The 19,240-nt window shown below is 32.8% G+C and overlaps 1 protein-coding gene across 1 annotated transcript; it reads left to right on the top strand.

The window, feature by feature from the left end:
• The first annotated feature begins 790 nt into the window (after positions 1 to 790).
• Positions 791 to 18,977, top strand: LOC134229881 (GTP-binding protein GEM-like). Its single transcript, XM_062711663.1, has 4 exons — positions 791 to 1,580; positions 14,154 to 14,236; positions 14,339 to 14,534; positions 18,614 to 18,977. The coding sequence occupies exons 1-4, from the start codon at positions 1,031 to 1,033 to the stop codon at positions 18,850 to 18,852; spliced, it is 1,068 nt and encodes a 355-aa protein (XP_062567647.1). The 5' UTR covers positions 791 to 1,030; the 3' UTR covers positions 18,853 to 18,977.
• The last annotated feature ends 263 nt before the right edge of the window (positions 18,978 to 19,240 follow it).

The raw sequence follows: 19,240 nt of genomic DNA, 5'->3' as shown, positions 1-19,240 counted from the left end.
GGTAGAGAAGGGGAAATGTTGGGGTATAATCATGCCGTAAAAATTTTGTTTTGTTTAATGCATTGAAAAGAAAGTAGGGTTGTATGTTAAAGTGCCAGAAATCTGTTTTGCTGAGGAGGAGCTTGTGACAGAAAGATTGTTTTTAAAAGCTGCTAAGCACGCTTTCCAAAACATTTCATTATTAATTATTATTTTAATGCCGTAATGTCTATTCGTCATTGTTGGTAAACAATTGCTTATATTGTTGATTTGAAAGTAAAAACACTCTCATATTACTTTTAAAAAAGCGCACTTATGAAAACACAAGTTGACGTAAGCTTTAATAATCAATATTAAGAAAATGCGTATTTAATTTTAAAAGAAAACAAGGCAATACTCATATTGGTGCGTAATTCATTTAAATTTAATTAGTATATTGGCCTCCTCGTCTTTTGTTTACCTGGGAAGCCCGTACCTGTGTTTTCTCTTGTCAATGTCGTCAGTGTTTTTCTAATTACTTACCTCCATAGTATTAAAGGCTTCAGTTTTCTATCGATTCCGGGTCAGGTGTCTCCTCTAATTAAGTGTGACCCCGCTTTCTACAAGTTTGCGTATTTATAAATGAAACACAAGGAACGTGAGGTTATAACCTTTTGTATTGATTTTCTCCCCTTTATATTAAAAGTTTGCAATGGAAAATTGACCAATCAGCTGTCAATACAGTTTCTTCGCGGCCGTGAAAGCAATATAAGCTAAGCCTGTCATGATAACCTCGCAATTTCATGGAGTTTTTATGATAGTGTTTATTATTTGGGCAAATATTTTTCCATGCTTTATACTTTAATTTATCTGATTTCTTAATTTAAATAACAGTGCAGTTGTGCTTTCATGAATGAGCTTTATCAAAAAAGAATGGCATATTAGCATGGGCTTGATGATTTATGTTTCTAACTTTTAATAAAACACAATTTTAGGAGAGTGTGTGGCAATTAACTTTAGCGGCATTTACGACAAGATGGAACCAATGTGTTTGTTTTGATCTAAAAAATCAATGCCAATGAACGGATTAAGCATCACCGACAACGACAGACAGAAAAAGATTCCCAGTCCTGCCATGGCGGAGATCGCAATGAGAGCCCTGCACGTGTCACCAAGACCGCGCGTGCGATCTACGTCAATGAAAAAACCCAAAGTAAGACCCCCCGAGGACTTCGAGCTCGATGATATGCGTCCTAGAACCAGCAGTCTGCCCTCCAAAAATAGCTACAAGAAACCCAACCTTTTAGCAATCAAATCAGCGGGGATTTTATACGAAGACAGTGAGCATGATTTGTACAGACTCAGAAGCTTTGAGAGAACGGCCAAAGGTTTGGTCAATCGAGGAGACTCCTTAATTTCTAGGAGTAATAACAGTATTTTTTCTTCGGAAAGTGAATATGGTGCTTTGTCCCAAACATCGAGCTCGGCATCACAGACAAGCCTCACGGAGCATCACAAACCTTACCGGATCCTCATGATGGGGTCACAGGGGGTGGGGAAAACGGCCTTAACACAACAGTTCATGACCTCGGAATATCTCGGGGGTTTTGATACGAGCATTGGTAAGCTTGCTTCATTTACTGTTAGTCTTTTGGCATACATGTAGTAACACTTGAGATAATTTAAAATCAAATTTAAGTTAAATTTTGTTTGGCAACCAAGTAATCAGGAGCATAAAAATCAAGAACGGGTCATGTTTTGCATCAATGTAACATGTAGTAAATGCGATTATAATATTGTTAAAAGTCTCAAATGTTGAGGATTTCAGGGGATTGTAGAGTTAAAGCAACATAGAGACAACAAATTCAAACACTTATTCAAGATTTCTTTTCAATGCTTCTCAATAAGTGAACAGGTTTTCCAGAAATTCATTAACATCGCATTAGTTTATCTCAATACAAACTTGGTCGTGTTTTGATCACTGTTTGTTCAGTATATCATACTTATGATAAATTTACTATTTTGATCGCTCTTTGCAAAATTCAATGTTGTCGCACTTTCATATCAAGTATAAAAATCGAGTTTTAGAAATATTTATCATCAAGATAATATCTGTAAACAATAAATTAATCAATTTGAGACGATGTAAATAGCGTGCGCTTTATAATGTTATGCAATACCTGTGTAAATAACAGGAGGGAAAACAAAGAACGGATGTAATAAAAAGATCTAGGGAATCAATTACCACCCCTTCAAACATGGACCATCAGGAGACGTGTCGATCAATATTCCATACATATGTTGCTGAACATTCATAAACTCCCCAGCCCTTGTCGTATGAAGCGCAAACAGAGCGCGCCACTTTACGATCGTGTTACCTACTTTACATATTGTAAATGTAAACGTGAAAATAAAGAAAAGGTGAATTTGAATACATTACACAGTTCTTTTTGAAATTAGGTAAAACACCCAGAAACAAACACCGAACAATGGAAAGAAGGGGCTTCATTAGCTTATTAGTTTAAGATTGCTTTCAGCTTTCCCTTGTTAAATCATACAAAGACAATTGATTTTGTGAAAAATACGAATAAACTATCAAATTATCATTAAAAAACGATAATTACGTTTTACTCATGCATGTATAATAGTTATAAAGTTGTTAAAATTAGTCTTATTTTCTTGGCATTTGTATTATATAAACAAAATAATTATTCTCTTGACAAATATTTAGCTTGCACTTTAACATACTCTAAATATTTGGCAACTGGTTTGTAACAAGTGACATAATTATTTCCTACTCTTGATTTTGAGTAAGGACTTTTTCAACATTAAGTAAAACCATCTTTTAATTGCATTTCATTCGATCCTTAGTTATTTACACTTTTAAATTACTGAGTTTACATTCAAGGTAATTAATCAAGACACACAGACTAAAATATAACGTGGGATGATAATTGTCTATTACTAAAATTTTCTCAGTTTTGGGTGATCCTTTTTCCCTGGAGGTTCTAATGAAACAAAGTATCCCTGTTTAATGCGTCTTGCGAGTGATTAGATTAAACCTCTGATCCAGAGGGACTGGGGACAGTGCAGAAAGGTCATGGTAGCAGCGTGAAGTATGCTATTAGCGTTAATAATAGAGGAAACAAATAAGGAGTGGAGTAAAGGACATGAGAACAGAAAGTAAATTACATTAATCATAAAATCACGATGATATGGAAAAAATGTTTTCCCCAAAGTACTTTGCATTTTCGTTTCTTTTGATCAGTTTAAGTCATTTCATAAGAAAGTTAGCTTGGAGAGTTGAGTTTAACACAGAAATGGTGTAACGTTTGAGAAAAAATATCGAAAAAAATGTAATGCCAGGTATTCCTTCCTAAACATTCTTCTTGAAGCATGGTGATCAATGAATGTACTTTAACTTCTAAGAAGTTACTAATTCGCACTTCATCTGTGTAAAACGTCAGTGTCAACCCTCTTTTCTCTTCAAATATTTTTTTTAATTGTTGGTATCAATATAGATATTAATAATGGGATAATCTTTACAGAAGATGCTTATAATTTTCATGCCTACGCAGAGAAATGATTCATTGATCATTTCCGTTCATAGCACATTCTACGTGTGTGCTCTTCATTTTGCAATTTTTTTTACTCCTATCATAAAATTTCGTTTGAATCTGAATTTCTGAACTTTTTACAAATCTGCCATTTATACATTTTAAATGATAACTAATTACGTATTTCATTCAATTTACAATTCTGCTTCAGTACTAGCGTAACTGAATTCATTATAGTTGATTATTATTTTTTGATTGTAAAAAATACCAATTAAAGTAGATGTACTTGCTTCCTTTTTTTAATGTACTGCATGGTTCTTTTTTTTTCATTGAAAAACAGTTCCAGTTTGAATTCTTTTCCAATACCTTTTCAACTTTTAAGAAAAAGGAAATGGGAAATCTTCCTCCTTTTTTGATTGAGTGCTAGACTGCTAGTAATATGCGATAGAACTTATTAAAAAAAATCTGCGAGTTTAAATATTTTAAAAGGTCTAAAAAGGATTGTAGATAAAAGCAAAATTAAAGATAATGCTCACAAAAATTTCATGATTTTCATTCTTTAAACTCAATTTCCATCTAACTCAAAATTTTGACATCTGAAACGTGATGACTTTAACTTTTCTATCGTCAGCTTCCCTTAATTATGCAGCAATATAGCCTCATCACCTGCATATGGAGTTTATTTATCTCAGCTGCTTCGACACGCAAGAGGATGCTCTACGTATGAACATTTTTAAAACGAGGTAAATTATTGACAAACAAGTTGATGAAACAATAATACCAGCAGTCTCGTTTAAAGTAAGTTCTTTGGTCGATACAATGACCTTGTTGGCAAATACAATTTATCATTGACTCAAATGCTGACTGGCGTTTTCATACTAATTTTTAGTTTATTATTTATACACTGAATTAACGACGGATTTCCCCCTTTTTTCCGATCATGACAAGGAGCACACGGCAGGTGTGGCCGGTTGGCAGGGGATTTTCACACCTCCATGGCACCTGAACCCACCTCTGATGTTTTGGAGGTCCGTGTTTCCTCTGCTCCTATTTTGTGAACTTTTGATCTTGAATACTATTCGTTATCTCCGTATGTTTCATGAAAGAAAAGGTGCATTTGTCAGCAGAAAATTTAAAACGCTCGGTCCATACTTATATTCCTTGAAATAAAACAAAAACATTTAACGAACTCAGAGCATGCTTTTGAGTACCAGAGAGTATAAGAGACATAAACAACATAAACAGGTGATAATGCAATATCGTTACAAAGTAAAGAATGTTGACGACGGACAAGCTGATGTCATATTTTTAGTTGTTAGTCTTTGTTGTCTATAGTTAGTTAACCATCCCAATATGAAAGAGACATGGCAGACTCTGCATGTGGTTTCTTCTATCTAAGTTCGCTGGAACATTTTCAAATCGACATATGAATAAAAATAGCAATTGCTTGTTGTCGTTTCTTTTTGTATTTTCTTGTTTCAAGAATTAATTGCATATGCACATTTATTTGAAGTATATTTCTTATGTTTTATGCATCTGCTTTACCTGAACACAACACAAATTAAGCTGAACCGCTGATGATGTTAGTTTTGTTAGCTTTTTCCAGTTGCAGTATTGAATTCTTTTGTAATAACATCTAATGGCAATGCATTGTTTAACCTACATCGCCAGCGGAAAAATCAAAGTTAGAGTACTAAGGTGATAAATATTGATTTAGGATGTGGTTTTTGTTTTAGGTGAAAATATTTTTGATTGTGTTTTCACATATTTGAAATATATGTGAGAAAAGCTTAAATAAAGTTGGATAAAATTCCAAGAATATCCACAGATTTTACATGTCATTAAATAGTAACTGATTCATCAGATAGAAATAAAATAATCAGCTGTGGTTTACAGATAACCTTTCTACTGGGAAATTTATGCGGATTTATCTCCTATTTTTGAAGAAATAATGATACAAATTAATACAACGAATGCAAATGTCCATAACAAGATTTTTCAGAAAATGTTCAATGTCAAAAGAAAAAAAAGTTCTACTTCCTCACACAAACCGGTAGAACATATAGAATCTTTCATAAAATTCATACCCACATAATCGTAATATGATAAAATGTGGGTTGAAACAAAATTTTTATGATACCGGAATCTCAGATTCCAAATCCACTTGATGAAACACGCTATCTTTGACAGCTGGCTTTCCTGAGCGGAATATAAGTAAGGAATCTATCGATTGGATTTACCACTTCATAACTCGTAAAACATAATAGATTTTCATATTTGTATCACGAGCGAGGTTTCATTACAAAATCTCTCAAAAGTAACATATGTCTGATATTATTTGGACAGTCTTGCGTGCTGACCAGCATAAAAAAACATTTTTATACAAAAGTGCTGGAGAATAGTACTTAAACACTAGATGTGCGTGATAATTAAATCACTATGAAAGACTAAATTCATTTTCGTCCTTTTTTGGCCCTGTGAATATTTGGAAATCATACTCTTTTTTAGTATTGCATAAAGGCATTATGAGTTGCGTTTTTCTCAAGTCTTCAACTTGGCCTTTAGTTTAATGTTTTGGTAACATTTAGTTAAGAACGTAACCTGGGATCCAAAATATGCCAATTATGTAATTGAATGCTTCTGAAAATCATGAAACATTCTTAATTTTTGATCAAGTGGTATGATTTTAATTCAATTCTTAGCGAAAGGTACTCGTACATTATATACACATTCTCTTCAAAATTTAAGAACACTTTTATTTCATAAAGCCTTTTTTTAAGTCCTGTAATATCAGAGGAAACTTTATCAAAGAAAAAAGCACTTAGTGTCTACTTTACATAGATATTTGAAATGGAAGAGAAAGTAAAAAAAAAAGAAAAAAAAAGAGAGAGAGAGAGCACTAATTAACCTACGAAAATCTCAAAATAACATCAAAGCATAAAGATTTCTTCAGTATATCGCATCTGCATACGCTGGTTACATGTAATTACGTGTTCCATATTCCCGAAGGCACTTGGCAGAAATTGAATTTTCCTTAGTTTGATGAAGATGATTGGCGCACATCTACATGTCACACGGTCAACTGATATTGTATATCTTCTGGGGGATGTTTGTCAGCATTTTTGTTAGGCAAAATAAAAAAAGTCAAAATAAGAAAGAGCTACCCATCTTGAAACAAATGTACAAACAATACAGGTCTAAAAATGGAATAAAGCACGCCTCCTCTGAAATTTCAGTGGTGAGATCAGGTATCCATCCCCTGTTGACCAGTCACACCCACAGTGTTACTATTAATAATTAGAAAAACCGCTATCGGTTATATATGAAGATAATGAATTGCATTTCAGCTCAGAAGTGTGTTAAAACAAAGCCAAATAGGAACAGCGCAAACACGGGAAAGCTTCAGAGTTGGGATTAGGTGCCATGGAAGAGTAAGTTTCACCTGTTGACCGTCACAAACGCTGTTTGATCGTTGTCATGATAGGACAAAATATCCGTGGACAAATTAATGTGTAAGAAAAACCTATAAATTAAGGATATGGAAGAAGTTGTAAAGATCTGTTGTTATATTTTAGAAAGTATAAGTAGTATTACCTAATTTAAGTTTGAAATATGACGTCAAACGAGTATGATTTCACCTTATGTATATAAACACCGTTCCGTCAATATTTACAAAAAAGTATATTAAAAGCATTGGCGGCTTTCGTGCTGAAATTTGAAGTTAACAAACAGGAATAATGCTCAAAATAGGACAAACAGTATACCTTAAACCAAATTTAACGTCATTAATGCAACAATTTGTTGGTCTTCCGTAAGACTCAAACAATACGAAAAGGTCCTTGAACAGCTTCGTATAACATGAACATGGAAAATTCGGTATTCCGTGCTCGATAGAAATACTGGTAATGTCATCATGTTATTTACTGATGCTTGTCAATAACACTTAAGTAATAAAGACAAATGAATTGATTTATTTACATTCGAAGCGTTTACCGAGTAATAACAAGACATATTGATTTCTTCCTTACACTTTCCTTAGATTTCATGTATCACGGTATCTCATTACTCAATCATTGTTAACACAAAGTGCAGGAAGAACTTATAAATATTTATATAAACTCTTGATCATAGAATTTCGCAGTAAGAAGGGTATTTTATTTTCAGCAATTGTATTCTAAATATTGAATTAGCTCTTAAAATCCTTCACCCAATTAGACTTGAACACGTTAAATACTTTTTATAAAACACACACGTTACGTATTATTGTGTTAAAAACCATCTGATTGTACACATGAGTACTCTGAAGTTTGCATAAAACATAATTGATTTCTGATTGACAATATCTTTGGGGGTTTTTGGAGACCAGGTCTTCTTCGAACAGTATATTATTATTATCAATGGGTACCGATTGCGCCCCGTTATTAGCAGACCTATAATATATTCGTATGAAGCAGGCTTTGTCTAAAATCGTATACGTGAAAAGATCAAAGACATTTAGATAAATCGACTACATATTGCTATTTAACATTGTTTTCCCCCATTCTTATGTCGATACGATATATCCCTGCGAGCTTGAGATAAAAATACCACAGAGTCTGACACATCTGTGTCATATTTGGATATTTTACCTGAAAAGGCGTTAATGGTAATCTAACAACCAAGCTTTATAATAGACGTGAAGACTATAACTTTTCAATACTCAGCTTCCCTTACTTATGCAGCAATATACATGTACCTTCATCACCTGCATACGGTATTTATATATCTCAGTTAATTCGATTTGCAAGAGCATGCTCTACATATGCACTATTTCCAAAACGAGGTAAATTATTTACATTTTTATAGTTTCAAAATTCACTTTTTCAGTGAAGAAGTCTTTAAATGTTAAAAAAGGAAATGAAATGTGAAACAAGGGGATAAATCAGAATAGACGTCTCAACACGGAGAAGCTAAGGCGTCATTTCCTTGGGGGAAAACATGGATTTTATTTAAAATTTCTAATCAATGGAAAGCGATTACTTTTCAGTCTAAGAGGGTATTTGAAGACATTTTCTCAATCTTAATTACGTTATATTTACTTTGATAATTAGAATTCGCCTTTAAAAAGTTGTACTAAAGGTCAATGAGTGACGTAAGCAAGAATCCAATTAGATCCCTTATCCCTAGGCTTCATGAGAAAAACTCGCATGGGTCTATAAGTGAAGTGAGGTTCATGATTTTTAATTTTTAGTCAGGTGGAGTAAAACGAGGCTTGAGAATGACGCATTTTTGAGAAAAAAACTTTCCCAGATCAGAAAATCCCTTTGTATATGATTGGAGTTGTGCCGTGGAATAAGGATTTAAACAAATTGACAACTTGTTTAAAATCTCTAATTTTGAAACTTTATATAAGTTTATAAAATTGACCACTTTACAAATATATTCATGAAAGTTATAGAATTACTATTGTGTCATATTTGCTAGTTTACAAGGTACAAATGAGTGTATACTTTAAGGCAAAATCGTGCGTGCATGCCTTATGAAAACATCTTGTCTTTATCTAATCAGAAGTTGTATTATCTGCTTGAAAGTATTTATAGATTTACAAAAACAGCATCTGAGAAGAGTAATTACCTTTTTCCATTTATTTTTCATCTCTTGTTATTGGTAATTTGAATTATTTGTAAATTTGACCGAACGTTTTAATTGCTCGTAGTAGTATTGTATTTCACATTCAGATTAATCCTTTGCTGAATACATGAGATTGTATGAAAATTATGTAGTTGATTTCACTCCTGACACAATGGTTATTGTCGTTCAAAGTCATTAACGTTCCTCCATAAAACTGTTTTAGTATTGGAGGACATTTCATATAATATAAGCCAAAAATTACAAATTGACTTCAACGCGAATATCAATTCTAAAGATCAGTTTTCCTCCGAGAGAATAACATCAATAAATTTATATATTAAGGCATGTTTGGTAAAAACGTTAAGAGTTCCTAAAAATTTTCATTTAAAGTACTGCAATTGATGAATGTCATGTAGAAAATTGCATATTCTCCCTAGACATATCGAATGACACTACAATGTCGCATTTTAAAGTTGGAATTGGATTAATTCCTGAGAGCAATTACATTCATAATTTAGAAATAAAAGTCATGATTTGTGAAATGCATCAATGAAATGTTTCTGTTGATAGATCATCTAATTATTGTATTGTATATAAAATATGAAGATAAGGAACAGTTATTTATCTAATAAATCAAATAGACATAACGAATAATGAGCAGTGCAAAAATATGTACCCTGGAATGAAACAAAGAAAACGAACAGTATTCAAGATCAAAAGTACATAGAACAATAAAAAGTCCTAATTCAGTGCCCAACAATAAAAAAAAGAAAGGCCTAATATATAGTTGACAGCAAAACAAAAGATTTAGACATACATGAACCTATACAAACATGTACATAAAATAGACCTCTTCAATGTATATATACATATGTATCAATTGAAGTGGGCAATTAATTAATGTACAGGTTCCAAAGTACATTAGGAGGGGTATAGCATTTTTACTTTTATCATTTTTTAATGAGATTTTTTCTGATTTGGATAAAAAGTCACATAGTTTAAATAATATATTGTGATCACCATAATCCATAAAAATTTTTGATTGTTGGACAGAGTGTTGAAATTTTTATAATTGTCACTTAAAAAGTTAAATAAAACTTTCCTTTCTTCATTATATAAAGAACAATTTGTAAGGAAATGGATTTCATCTTCAATACAATTTGAATTAAGAGTACATGTCCGTTGACTTCTTTCTAGAGGGATCTTTTTCCCATATCTTTTGTATATTCATATCTACCACGTTCAATTCTTAATTCATGTGCAAATACACAGTATTTTCCTCTGTTCAAAAGACTTTAAAGATAGTAAATATTTCTCAATGGCAAAAGTATTCAACAAAAAATATTTATCAAGTTTACCATGTATAAATAATATTGGATAAACAATTGGTATGTTTAAGAAATTAAGGTCGTTTGTTACATAAAAATTTGACAGTGTCATACCAGTTATTGATGTCATTTTTTTGCACTCTCACAATGATAAATTGTATTTGGTGATATTCAATTTCTCTGCATCCCAATCTTTGTATATAGTGTAAATGTCAAGTTGTCATGCCCCAAACTTCACAGCTGTATAATGATATTGGTTTGATTAGGTGGTCAAAGAGGTGTAGCTGAGTTTTTATAGATGGTTCTGATGATTTCAAATCTTTGTGCACTTTGAAGGAGGCTTTCAAAGCTTTTTTAAATAATGTTTCTTTTGCTTCTTTAAAGGAGCCGGGTGAACATAGTACTATTCCCAGATTCAATTTCTCTAAAGAACTTTACGACTTTTGTTAAAAATTATTATTTTTGTTTTGTTACAATTTACTTCTAGACACCACTTATTACAGTATTTATTCAATGTATTTAGTTTGTTCTGCAAATCAATTTGGTTGTCAGATATTAAAGCAAGGTCATCTGCATACGAAAGACGAGGCTGCTGATATTCTTGTTTTTTTCATTTGTTTGTCAATAATTTACCTCGTTTTGGAAAGGGTTCATGCGTAGAGATTGGATCAGGCTAAATAGGAGTGATCGTCTGCTGTTTACCGGTCTCACCCACTGTTAGCGACATTATTTGGAGAGTAGTTTTTGTTAATTTTAAATCAAACCCTGTTCGATAAGCATGACAAAGCTGAAGTATTATAGTAGTATGGTAATGTCAGTTTTGTTTTCCTCATTTTCCAAGTGCAGTAAGTACCAAGTGAATGTTTAAATATGGCATTCTCCATCGGCAAGTGATGGATTCTCAACATGAGTGATTTTTTTAAAGGAACGTTCAACAAACAAATGTTTCCTTAAATATTTTGAATGAAATAAACTGTGAAAATTAAATCTAAGGATGTTGATTCATTTTGAAATGATAAATCAAGTGTTAGACGTCATTTTTTCATGTTACGGTGTGTAGCAAAAAAGCCAGCAGTTTTAGTTCAAACACCAAAATAATATAATTCCCTCCAACTTGTTTTTGGTCTATTAAGGTCAAACGACACGTTCCTCAAATACATATTTTGTAAATCTTGGTATTATATAAAAAAAATATGCAAAATTGTCAATCTATTGTCATTTCTACATTGTTTTCACAAAAGATCACAAAAATTGTGATATAAGCCATTCAGAAGATTACCCATAAAGGATATATAAGAAATATCCGCCAATGGTATCGAAATGCCTGGTAAAGTACCTTAATTTTTGTGAGGAAACTTGTTTAAAGTAACACAATGAGTCAATCTAATGTGCTTCTTTTAAGATATCGCATACAGAGAAAGACTTATGAACATTATGAGTATATCGCTAAGATATAACAATTAAACTGCAAGAAAATACTGCACAATTTAAGTGCAGGAAAAATAAAGAATGTATCTACCGTTTCATTGTTTCCGTGTTTGTAAAGGTCAGGCCACTTTTATTTTTAGCTCATACTTGTAAACAGCATTATACTGGAGCATGAAAAAGTGAGAAATATTTTTAAACAACTTTTTAAAAAGATTGCATCAAAATTTTTGTCTACTTACATTCATTCTTGGATACTTGAGACCATGGTAACTATGGACACTTATTCAACTTTCCTGCGCACGTCTACAATATGGAGGAAGAAATATAAAGCAGTATTTTCGTTATGGGGCATACTGAATTTATTTTTACTTTTATTTTTCTCCTTAAAATTAAAATTTATAGGTTCTGACACCTGTAAGTTTCTGAAACCTAATATTTTTAGGAATTGAACAAAATTAACATGGGTCATGCAAAAATTTTCCCCTTTGTGTCCTCAATCACAATGACAAATTCTAGGGAAAATTATATATTTTTGAGGAATTTGTCGTTTGACCTTAAAAACACAATATAAGGATATCTTCGTAAGGAGTTGAATCAAAGATTCATAATTAAAATGTTATAGATTCGAAGTCAAGATAAGTGAAATAGTTAGAATTCATTTGAATGTTCTCTTTGAATTTTCTTACTTTAAAATGTTTGATAATGTGTTTAAGGCTCATCATTGTAACCACTGTAAAATTTGCAAAGATCTCACTATCACTTTATGAAAATTCATATACATGTAACATCAATTTCTCTGTCAGCAGCTTGTCCCTATTGAAATTTGATTATATGTAGATCATGTATTTAGCGTATCGACTTCGTTAGGAAACATAAACTGTGGCCAATAAAGAAGCCGTTGAGAGCGCATCAGAGTCCCACATATCATTGGAAGTCTAAAACAAAACAATGATATGTTGGATTTCTCCAAAAAGAAGCTCGAGAGACATTGAGATCGAATCAAGGATATTAAGGTGCCGTTGATAATACCATGTAATTGCTTTTATTGAAAAAAGAATGACTAGTAATTGATCCCGATGGAAAAGATGATCCAAAATGAGTATCGTTATCAGACATTTCTCTGAATTATCTCCATCACTATGCAATGTTTTACGTGTATTGAAATGTTGAATATTGCTGGGGATTAAGTACTTCAAAATTGATTTCTTTCGTTCGATTTGATAAGGCGGTTTGGCACATTCATGTAGAAAATGTGAGTTGCGGAAATTCTTTTCTTTATTCTACGTCTAAATGCTTCCTTTCCAAATGAACAAAAGATGATAAGATCTAAACCCTCGCTGATTGATTAATCCCCATTGTTCTTCAGCCACTGTGGTTTTTTTCTTTTACAGGTAACGTATTTACTTTATATTTTGCGACCTCTGATGACAATAAATTTTTCATAAAAATGTCTTTAACGTAACCTAAAGTAATTGTGTTAATTTGCCTTGATCATATGGCGTATTGAACGATTTGCCACCAAAATAAGGCTTGGTTTATTCATTTGTAAAATGTCTGTCGGAGTCTGTCACGAATTAACAAAGGCACTCGGAGACGTGGGTTAATTGGTTTAGGGTCTGAAACATTTTAGGTTTATTTATCACTATACTGTTAAAGTACAATTTCTTTGTTCCTTTATTGATATTGATTTATTAAAAAAAATTAAAATGTTGATGCGCGTTTTAATGGAAGGATGTTGGTGGTGGTTGTGGGTCACTTGAATAAAGTATACTTTTTTGAAGGTTCACTTTAATGTGATATATGCTTCTTTAAAATAATATATTAAAACCTTTTTGAATGTTTATCATTTCGTAAGTTCTATAGTCGATACAATGACCTTGTCAGCAAATACCATTAAGTAAAATGCTGACTGATGTTTTTCATGCTGATTGTTAGTCCATTATTTATATACTGAATTGACGACGGATTTTTCCATTATTCCCCATTATGACAAGGTGCACACGGCTGGTGTGACCCGTCGGCTCCTGATCCCACCTCTGATGTTTTGGAGGTCCATGTTTGCTCTGCACCTGTTTTATATTGTTTTAAGGATTTTTGATTTTGAATACTGTTCGTTATCTCCGTATGTTTCATTAATATTAATTAAAGGCTCTGTGATGTTTTAAATACATTAGACATCAGACAAATGCAATTGAACTTTGATTCATAATCGAAAATAGTGAAATGACAAGAAGTTTTTGCTGGTAATGAGGTCTGTATTTGTCGTTTTCAGATGGCGAGGAGGAGAAGGTGGTGTCAGTATTACTGAACGGCGAGGAGTCCGTCTTGTCCTTCATAGACCCCGACACTGAAAACGTAAGTGCAATAAACAGCTTTTAATCCCAAAGACTATAGAATATCACTGTACTACAATGAAACTCTTAAAATATCATCAATTGTGCTTTTTATTGTTCATAGGTAAAGCCAAGATGTGCTCCGAACTGTTCTTGCATCGATGCTTATGTAGTTGTCTACTGTATTGATGATCGATCATCGTTTGATCGGGCCGTCGATATTCTTTACAACTTACGGAAGGAAGAGCACAGTGATTCGGCGATTATCTTGGTGGCCAATAAATGTGAACTTGCCAGATCAAGACTCATCACCTCTGAAGGTAATCTTTGTTTAAATACGGATCTAATGTTTTAGTTTTGAATTTGTTCTTCAACTCCTTTATAAATTTGACGGACCTCTTTATATTTAAGAGGTAGGATCAGGTTCCTAGGAGGACTAACCGTCCATCGTCGACCCGTAACAGCAGCCCCCTCCCCGAAAAAAAATAAAGGAAAACACATCTAAATCTAACACTTTTATTTGGAAAACATTTTTACTTAAGTTGTACAGTTATCCAATAAACACATGAAGATAACCCAAATTATTCAAGATCAAAAGTCCATAAAACAGTACAAAATAGGAGCAGAGCAAACATGGATCTCCAAAACATCAGAGGCGGGATCTTGCCTGGGGGCCATAAAACTTAGACGAGCTCACTTTGATCCTAGTCTCACTTTTTTATCAAAGGAATATTTAGTGGAAAAATGAGACTGAGATCAAAAGTGAGCTCGTCTAAGTTTTATGGCCCCCAGGCCAGGTGCCATGGAGGAGTGAGAATCCCTGCCGACCGGTCACAAGCGCCGTGTGCTCCTTGCCATGTTCGGGAAATAACGGAAAAATGCGTCGTCAATTTAGTGTATAAATAATGAAGTTACAATTAGTATGGAAAACGTCAGTCAGCATTTGACTCAATGATAAATTGTATTTGCTGACAAGGTCATTGTATCGACCATAGAACTTACGAAATGATGACTTTAAACGAGACAGCTGAAATTCTTGTTTCATAAATTTGTTTGTCAATAATTCTAATAATAATGTAATTGTCAATTAATCTAACCACTTCTTCTCAAAACCATTGGATTACAATATGTTTAAACGGGGAATATGAGAGCTGAGTCTTGCATCTATACTGATAATCATAGCAAAGTAAAAAAACATGATATTGGAGCTTAGATATTGTTGATCAAAAATTGTTTGCTTGATTTTTACATTGTGTTAAATATGCTTATAAAAAGTCATAGATCTAGAAGACTCTCAAAAGACTCCTCCAGACTTTTAGTTTACACAGTGTGAATGTAATTTTAAATGTATTTTCAATATCGAGGAGGAAGGACTTATTAAAAGGTTGTATGATTTGACCTATATTGAGTACAAAATTTGTTACATCTATTTAGCTGCATAACCAGCGCAGTCTGTGCAGTTGCTTCTCATTCATGCTGCTCTTAAGCATTTTGGAACATGCTACGATATAGCATTTTCTCTCTGGTTCATCTCTTTTTATTGATCCACATACAATCTTTACATCGTGCACCTCTTCCATACTGCTGCGATTCTTGTATTAATGCACTTTGCAACGGGACCAAGTTGCGTAATATTCCATTATAAATTTTTCGTGCAATATAACAGAAATTAAATTCAGCTCATTATTTTTTCATATTACAAACCTTAAAGAAGAAATTCAAAACAAAAAATAAAACGTTTTGTATATTTCTAGAGTACATTGAAACTTTGCTTTGCAGCCAGAAAATAAATTCATATCAAAGTTGTTTACGATAGTTTTGCAAAGAAAGAATTTACTTTAGATTGTTTGTTTCAAGTTATTTAACCTTTGGAATTTCCGGCAATATCATTGATTTATGTTTCACACATAGAAGCGATAATATTAGTTGATAATTTTCTGTCAAACACAGATTGTTATTTTGCCCTTCCTCCGATATTTACAAGGAAATCATTATTTGGTGCTCATAGCATATATATAAAATGTCCGCGTACATCTGGGAATTTTAGAATTCTTTGAAGAATTTTATGAAAACAAGAAAGCAAATATAAAAGTTAGATTTTTTTGGTATCTTTACACTTCAACAACGATAACAAGATGGGAATGTAAATTAATGTGGATTATTTCAGTTTGTTGTTGATCTTTTGATATATACACATGTAAAGCGTGGCATTCGTAGGAGGTCAGAATGTCAAATCTATATCAAAATTCCACACTTCATGTGGTCAATAGTATGAAAAAGATACATTCTACCAGAGAGATAAATAACGTTACTTAAGTTTTTACATTTATTAAATATTATCAGAGAATGGCTCCATGGCAAGTAGATTATATTTTGTGTGAGCATTATCTTCTTGGTATTGTTACAGCGTAACGTTGTCATAGGGTTCTCGTGTAGTCTCATAGCCATCATTACAAGTTTCTCGTCATTTCATCGCTTTTTCTTATCTATTCTACAATTTGGACATTTATTTCAGATGCTTTCAAATATTTGGGAAAAAAGAGTTAACATATGCACGTATGGTATGAAACATGTCACTCATGATTTAGTTTTATGTTAATTATGTCTCCTTTAAAAGAAAATTGTCTTTTAAAACTTAAACTCATTGATTTTATTGATGTTCTAACCATTAAATAAAAAAACTGACAAACTTTCCAGGATTTATTTTTTTAACTTGGATTATATATTCAAGATTACTGTCACGTGACTTCTCACCAACTCTAGTGGGAATGTCAATTCATTTCAAAGGGATCTTGAAAAGAAATCACATCTCATTTCAATAGTACTTCTAAGATCTAAGAGTGAGTTGCATGACTTTGTACTTGAGAACAATGGCGGCCCTGTATAGTAATAATTATATTTTTACATACGCCCTGTCTCCTATCGATTTTATGCAAATCATCAAGGACACATAAAATTTCCAGGCATTAATTGCATTTAAAAAATAGGTTTCCGATGTTCTTTTTATGCTTTCTTGCTGAAGACTTTGCAGGTTAGAGAGAATTAGGCACAATTAAGCACACAAAGGAGTATCGCAGAGAGCAATCCGATAATGTACACACATCAAGGAGTGAAAAATCTATTTATAATCAACACAGTGATTACGATTCAGACTGTTTTCTACTTCACTTAGTCTTATAGTTGAGCCTTCCTAGAGGTCAGGCTTTGTTCCCTGTAGCACAGGAAGGTGGGAAGTGTTTATGTAAAACAGACACCACTTAGACTGATGTTATTGTGCTTTATCATTGAAATGACTTCATTGAAATTCAGCTAATGATAGATTGATGTGGTAGTATTAAGCCGGGATAAAGCTAGCAAATTACGCCTTTTATTTTGTAAAGTGCAAAAAATTATTCAAGCCAAGCCTTTGTTTTTTTAATCTGCAAAGGAGGGCTATGTGAAAAAAATAAATCTACTCGTGACCACACCGTGTTTATTTGAATGTGTGTAAAAAAGGAGAGAAAATCGTTTCAGAAAAGAGATAGACTTAAAGTAGATCATGTTAAAGGCGAGATAATGCGAGACATTGCTCACCACTTTATGATAAAACTAGTATTAATAGTAAGTAGAACGGACGAATAGCTGAGGTCATTCGTCATATATTTGTCTACTCCTCCTCAGAATTACAAAGATCCTGATTTAACCGAAGAATTATTTTGCGTATGAAAACGTATACTGAACAAATCAGTGTTTTTCTCGAAGCTTTAAAATTGAATTAAAATTAGAAAAAGATGGTAATTGATTTTGTTAGATCATGATCTATGATAGCAAATGATAGCAATGAAATATATGAAGATAACGAACAGTTTTCGAACTCAAAAGTCTTTTAAACAATTCAAATCTGAAGCAGAGCTAACATAGTCCTCTTAAACATCAGAGGTGGGATCAGGTGCCATGAAGGAGTGAGCATCACCTGCTGAGCGGTCATACCATGGGCTTCTCGTAATAATCGAGAAATTATAGCTGAAAAATCATTTGATTGACAGTGTGATCCATGGAAATTCCAATAGTTAGTTGGACGACCTGGTCACATGACCGTAAACTGAAAATAGACTTTAGTTAAAAAATTCTTTATAGATTTTGAAACAAAATGATAATGAGACTTAATTTAGATCATTAGTTGAAATATGAATAGTATATAGCTAAAAAAATCTTTAGAACATATGTCAAGTAAAACGAAAAATATTCAAGATCAAAATTTTGACTTAAATCTGTTCTCAGTTTATGGTCTTGAGGCCTGGTCTCCAAAAACAGATCTTATCAACCAGAAACTCAAGCATCTTTTTAACATCAGCTTAAGGATACTTGCGTGTACTACCAGACTGCGTTTTTTAACAAAGTAAACATTTATTCATTTCAGAAGCCCAGGCTGTAGCTAAGACCTATGATTGCAAATTCATCGAGACATCGACAGTGTTAAATCACAACGTGGACGAACTTCTAGTGGGCATCTTAAGTCAAGTCAGACTGAAAATCAAACAGAATGAAAGATCTCACAGTAGACTTGAGGGATGTGTCAACAAAAGTAAACAAATTTTGAACAAAATCTTTAAAAAAGAAGGAAACGCCAAATCCTGTGAGAACCTTTACGTTCTATAGATCCTTAGAACCGCCCTTTAGGGAAGATAAACGACTTTTCAAATCTACGACGTAAAATGGTATATCCTGCGTACAAAACCCGTAATAAAGAAATGTGGTTTCGAAGTACATTAAGTATGTATAAAGGCCAGGGGGTCGTAACATAAAGGCTACTTAAGTCTAAGACCGTGCTTAAGTAGGACTTAAGTACAGTCTAAAACTTAAGACCGTAACTAGAAGCGTACTAAGATTTGGCAATCTTAGCAAAACTTAGGCGGCCGGTAGAGGTGACTTAAGTATATCTTAACTTTCTTGTACATGTATTTAGACTTATTTACCGTTGATTTTCGATGTTAAAACATTCCTCTATTCATATTATGCATTAAAGAAAATAATTGTTTGAAATCGA

This window comes from Saccostrea cucullata, unplaced genomic scaffold (genome assembly GCF_032062105.1).
Source record: "Saccostrea cucullata isolate Sc308-1 unplaced genomic scaffold, CSIRO_AGI_Scuc_v1 ctg1443, whole genome shotgun sequence".
Classification (NCBI taxonomy): Eukaryota; Metazoa; Mollusca; class Bivalvia; order Ostreida; family Ostreidae; genus Saccostrea; species Saccostrea cuccullata.
The sequence above is the reverse complement of the archived record's forward strand: the minus strand, read 5'-3'. Positions and strand labels throughout refer to the sequence as shown.

What these genes read in the sequence shown, in the direction of transcription:
- LOC134229881 (XM_062711663.1), top strand. Translation starts at nt 1,031, where the DNA reads ATGCCAATGAACGGATTAAGCATCACCGACAACGACAGACAGAAAAAG. An exon ending in TAGACCCCGACACTGAAAAC is followed by an intron (nt 14,237 to 14,338) that starts GTAAGTGCAATA and finishes TATTGTTCATAG; the next exon opens with GTAAAGCCAAGATGTGCTCC. An exon ending in AAGACTCATCACCTCTGAAG is followed by an intron (nt 14,535 to 18,613) that starts GTAATCTTTGTT and finishes TATTCATTTCAG; the next exon opens with AAGCCCAGGCTGTAGCTAAG.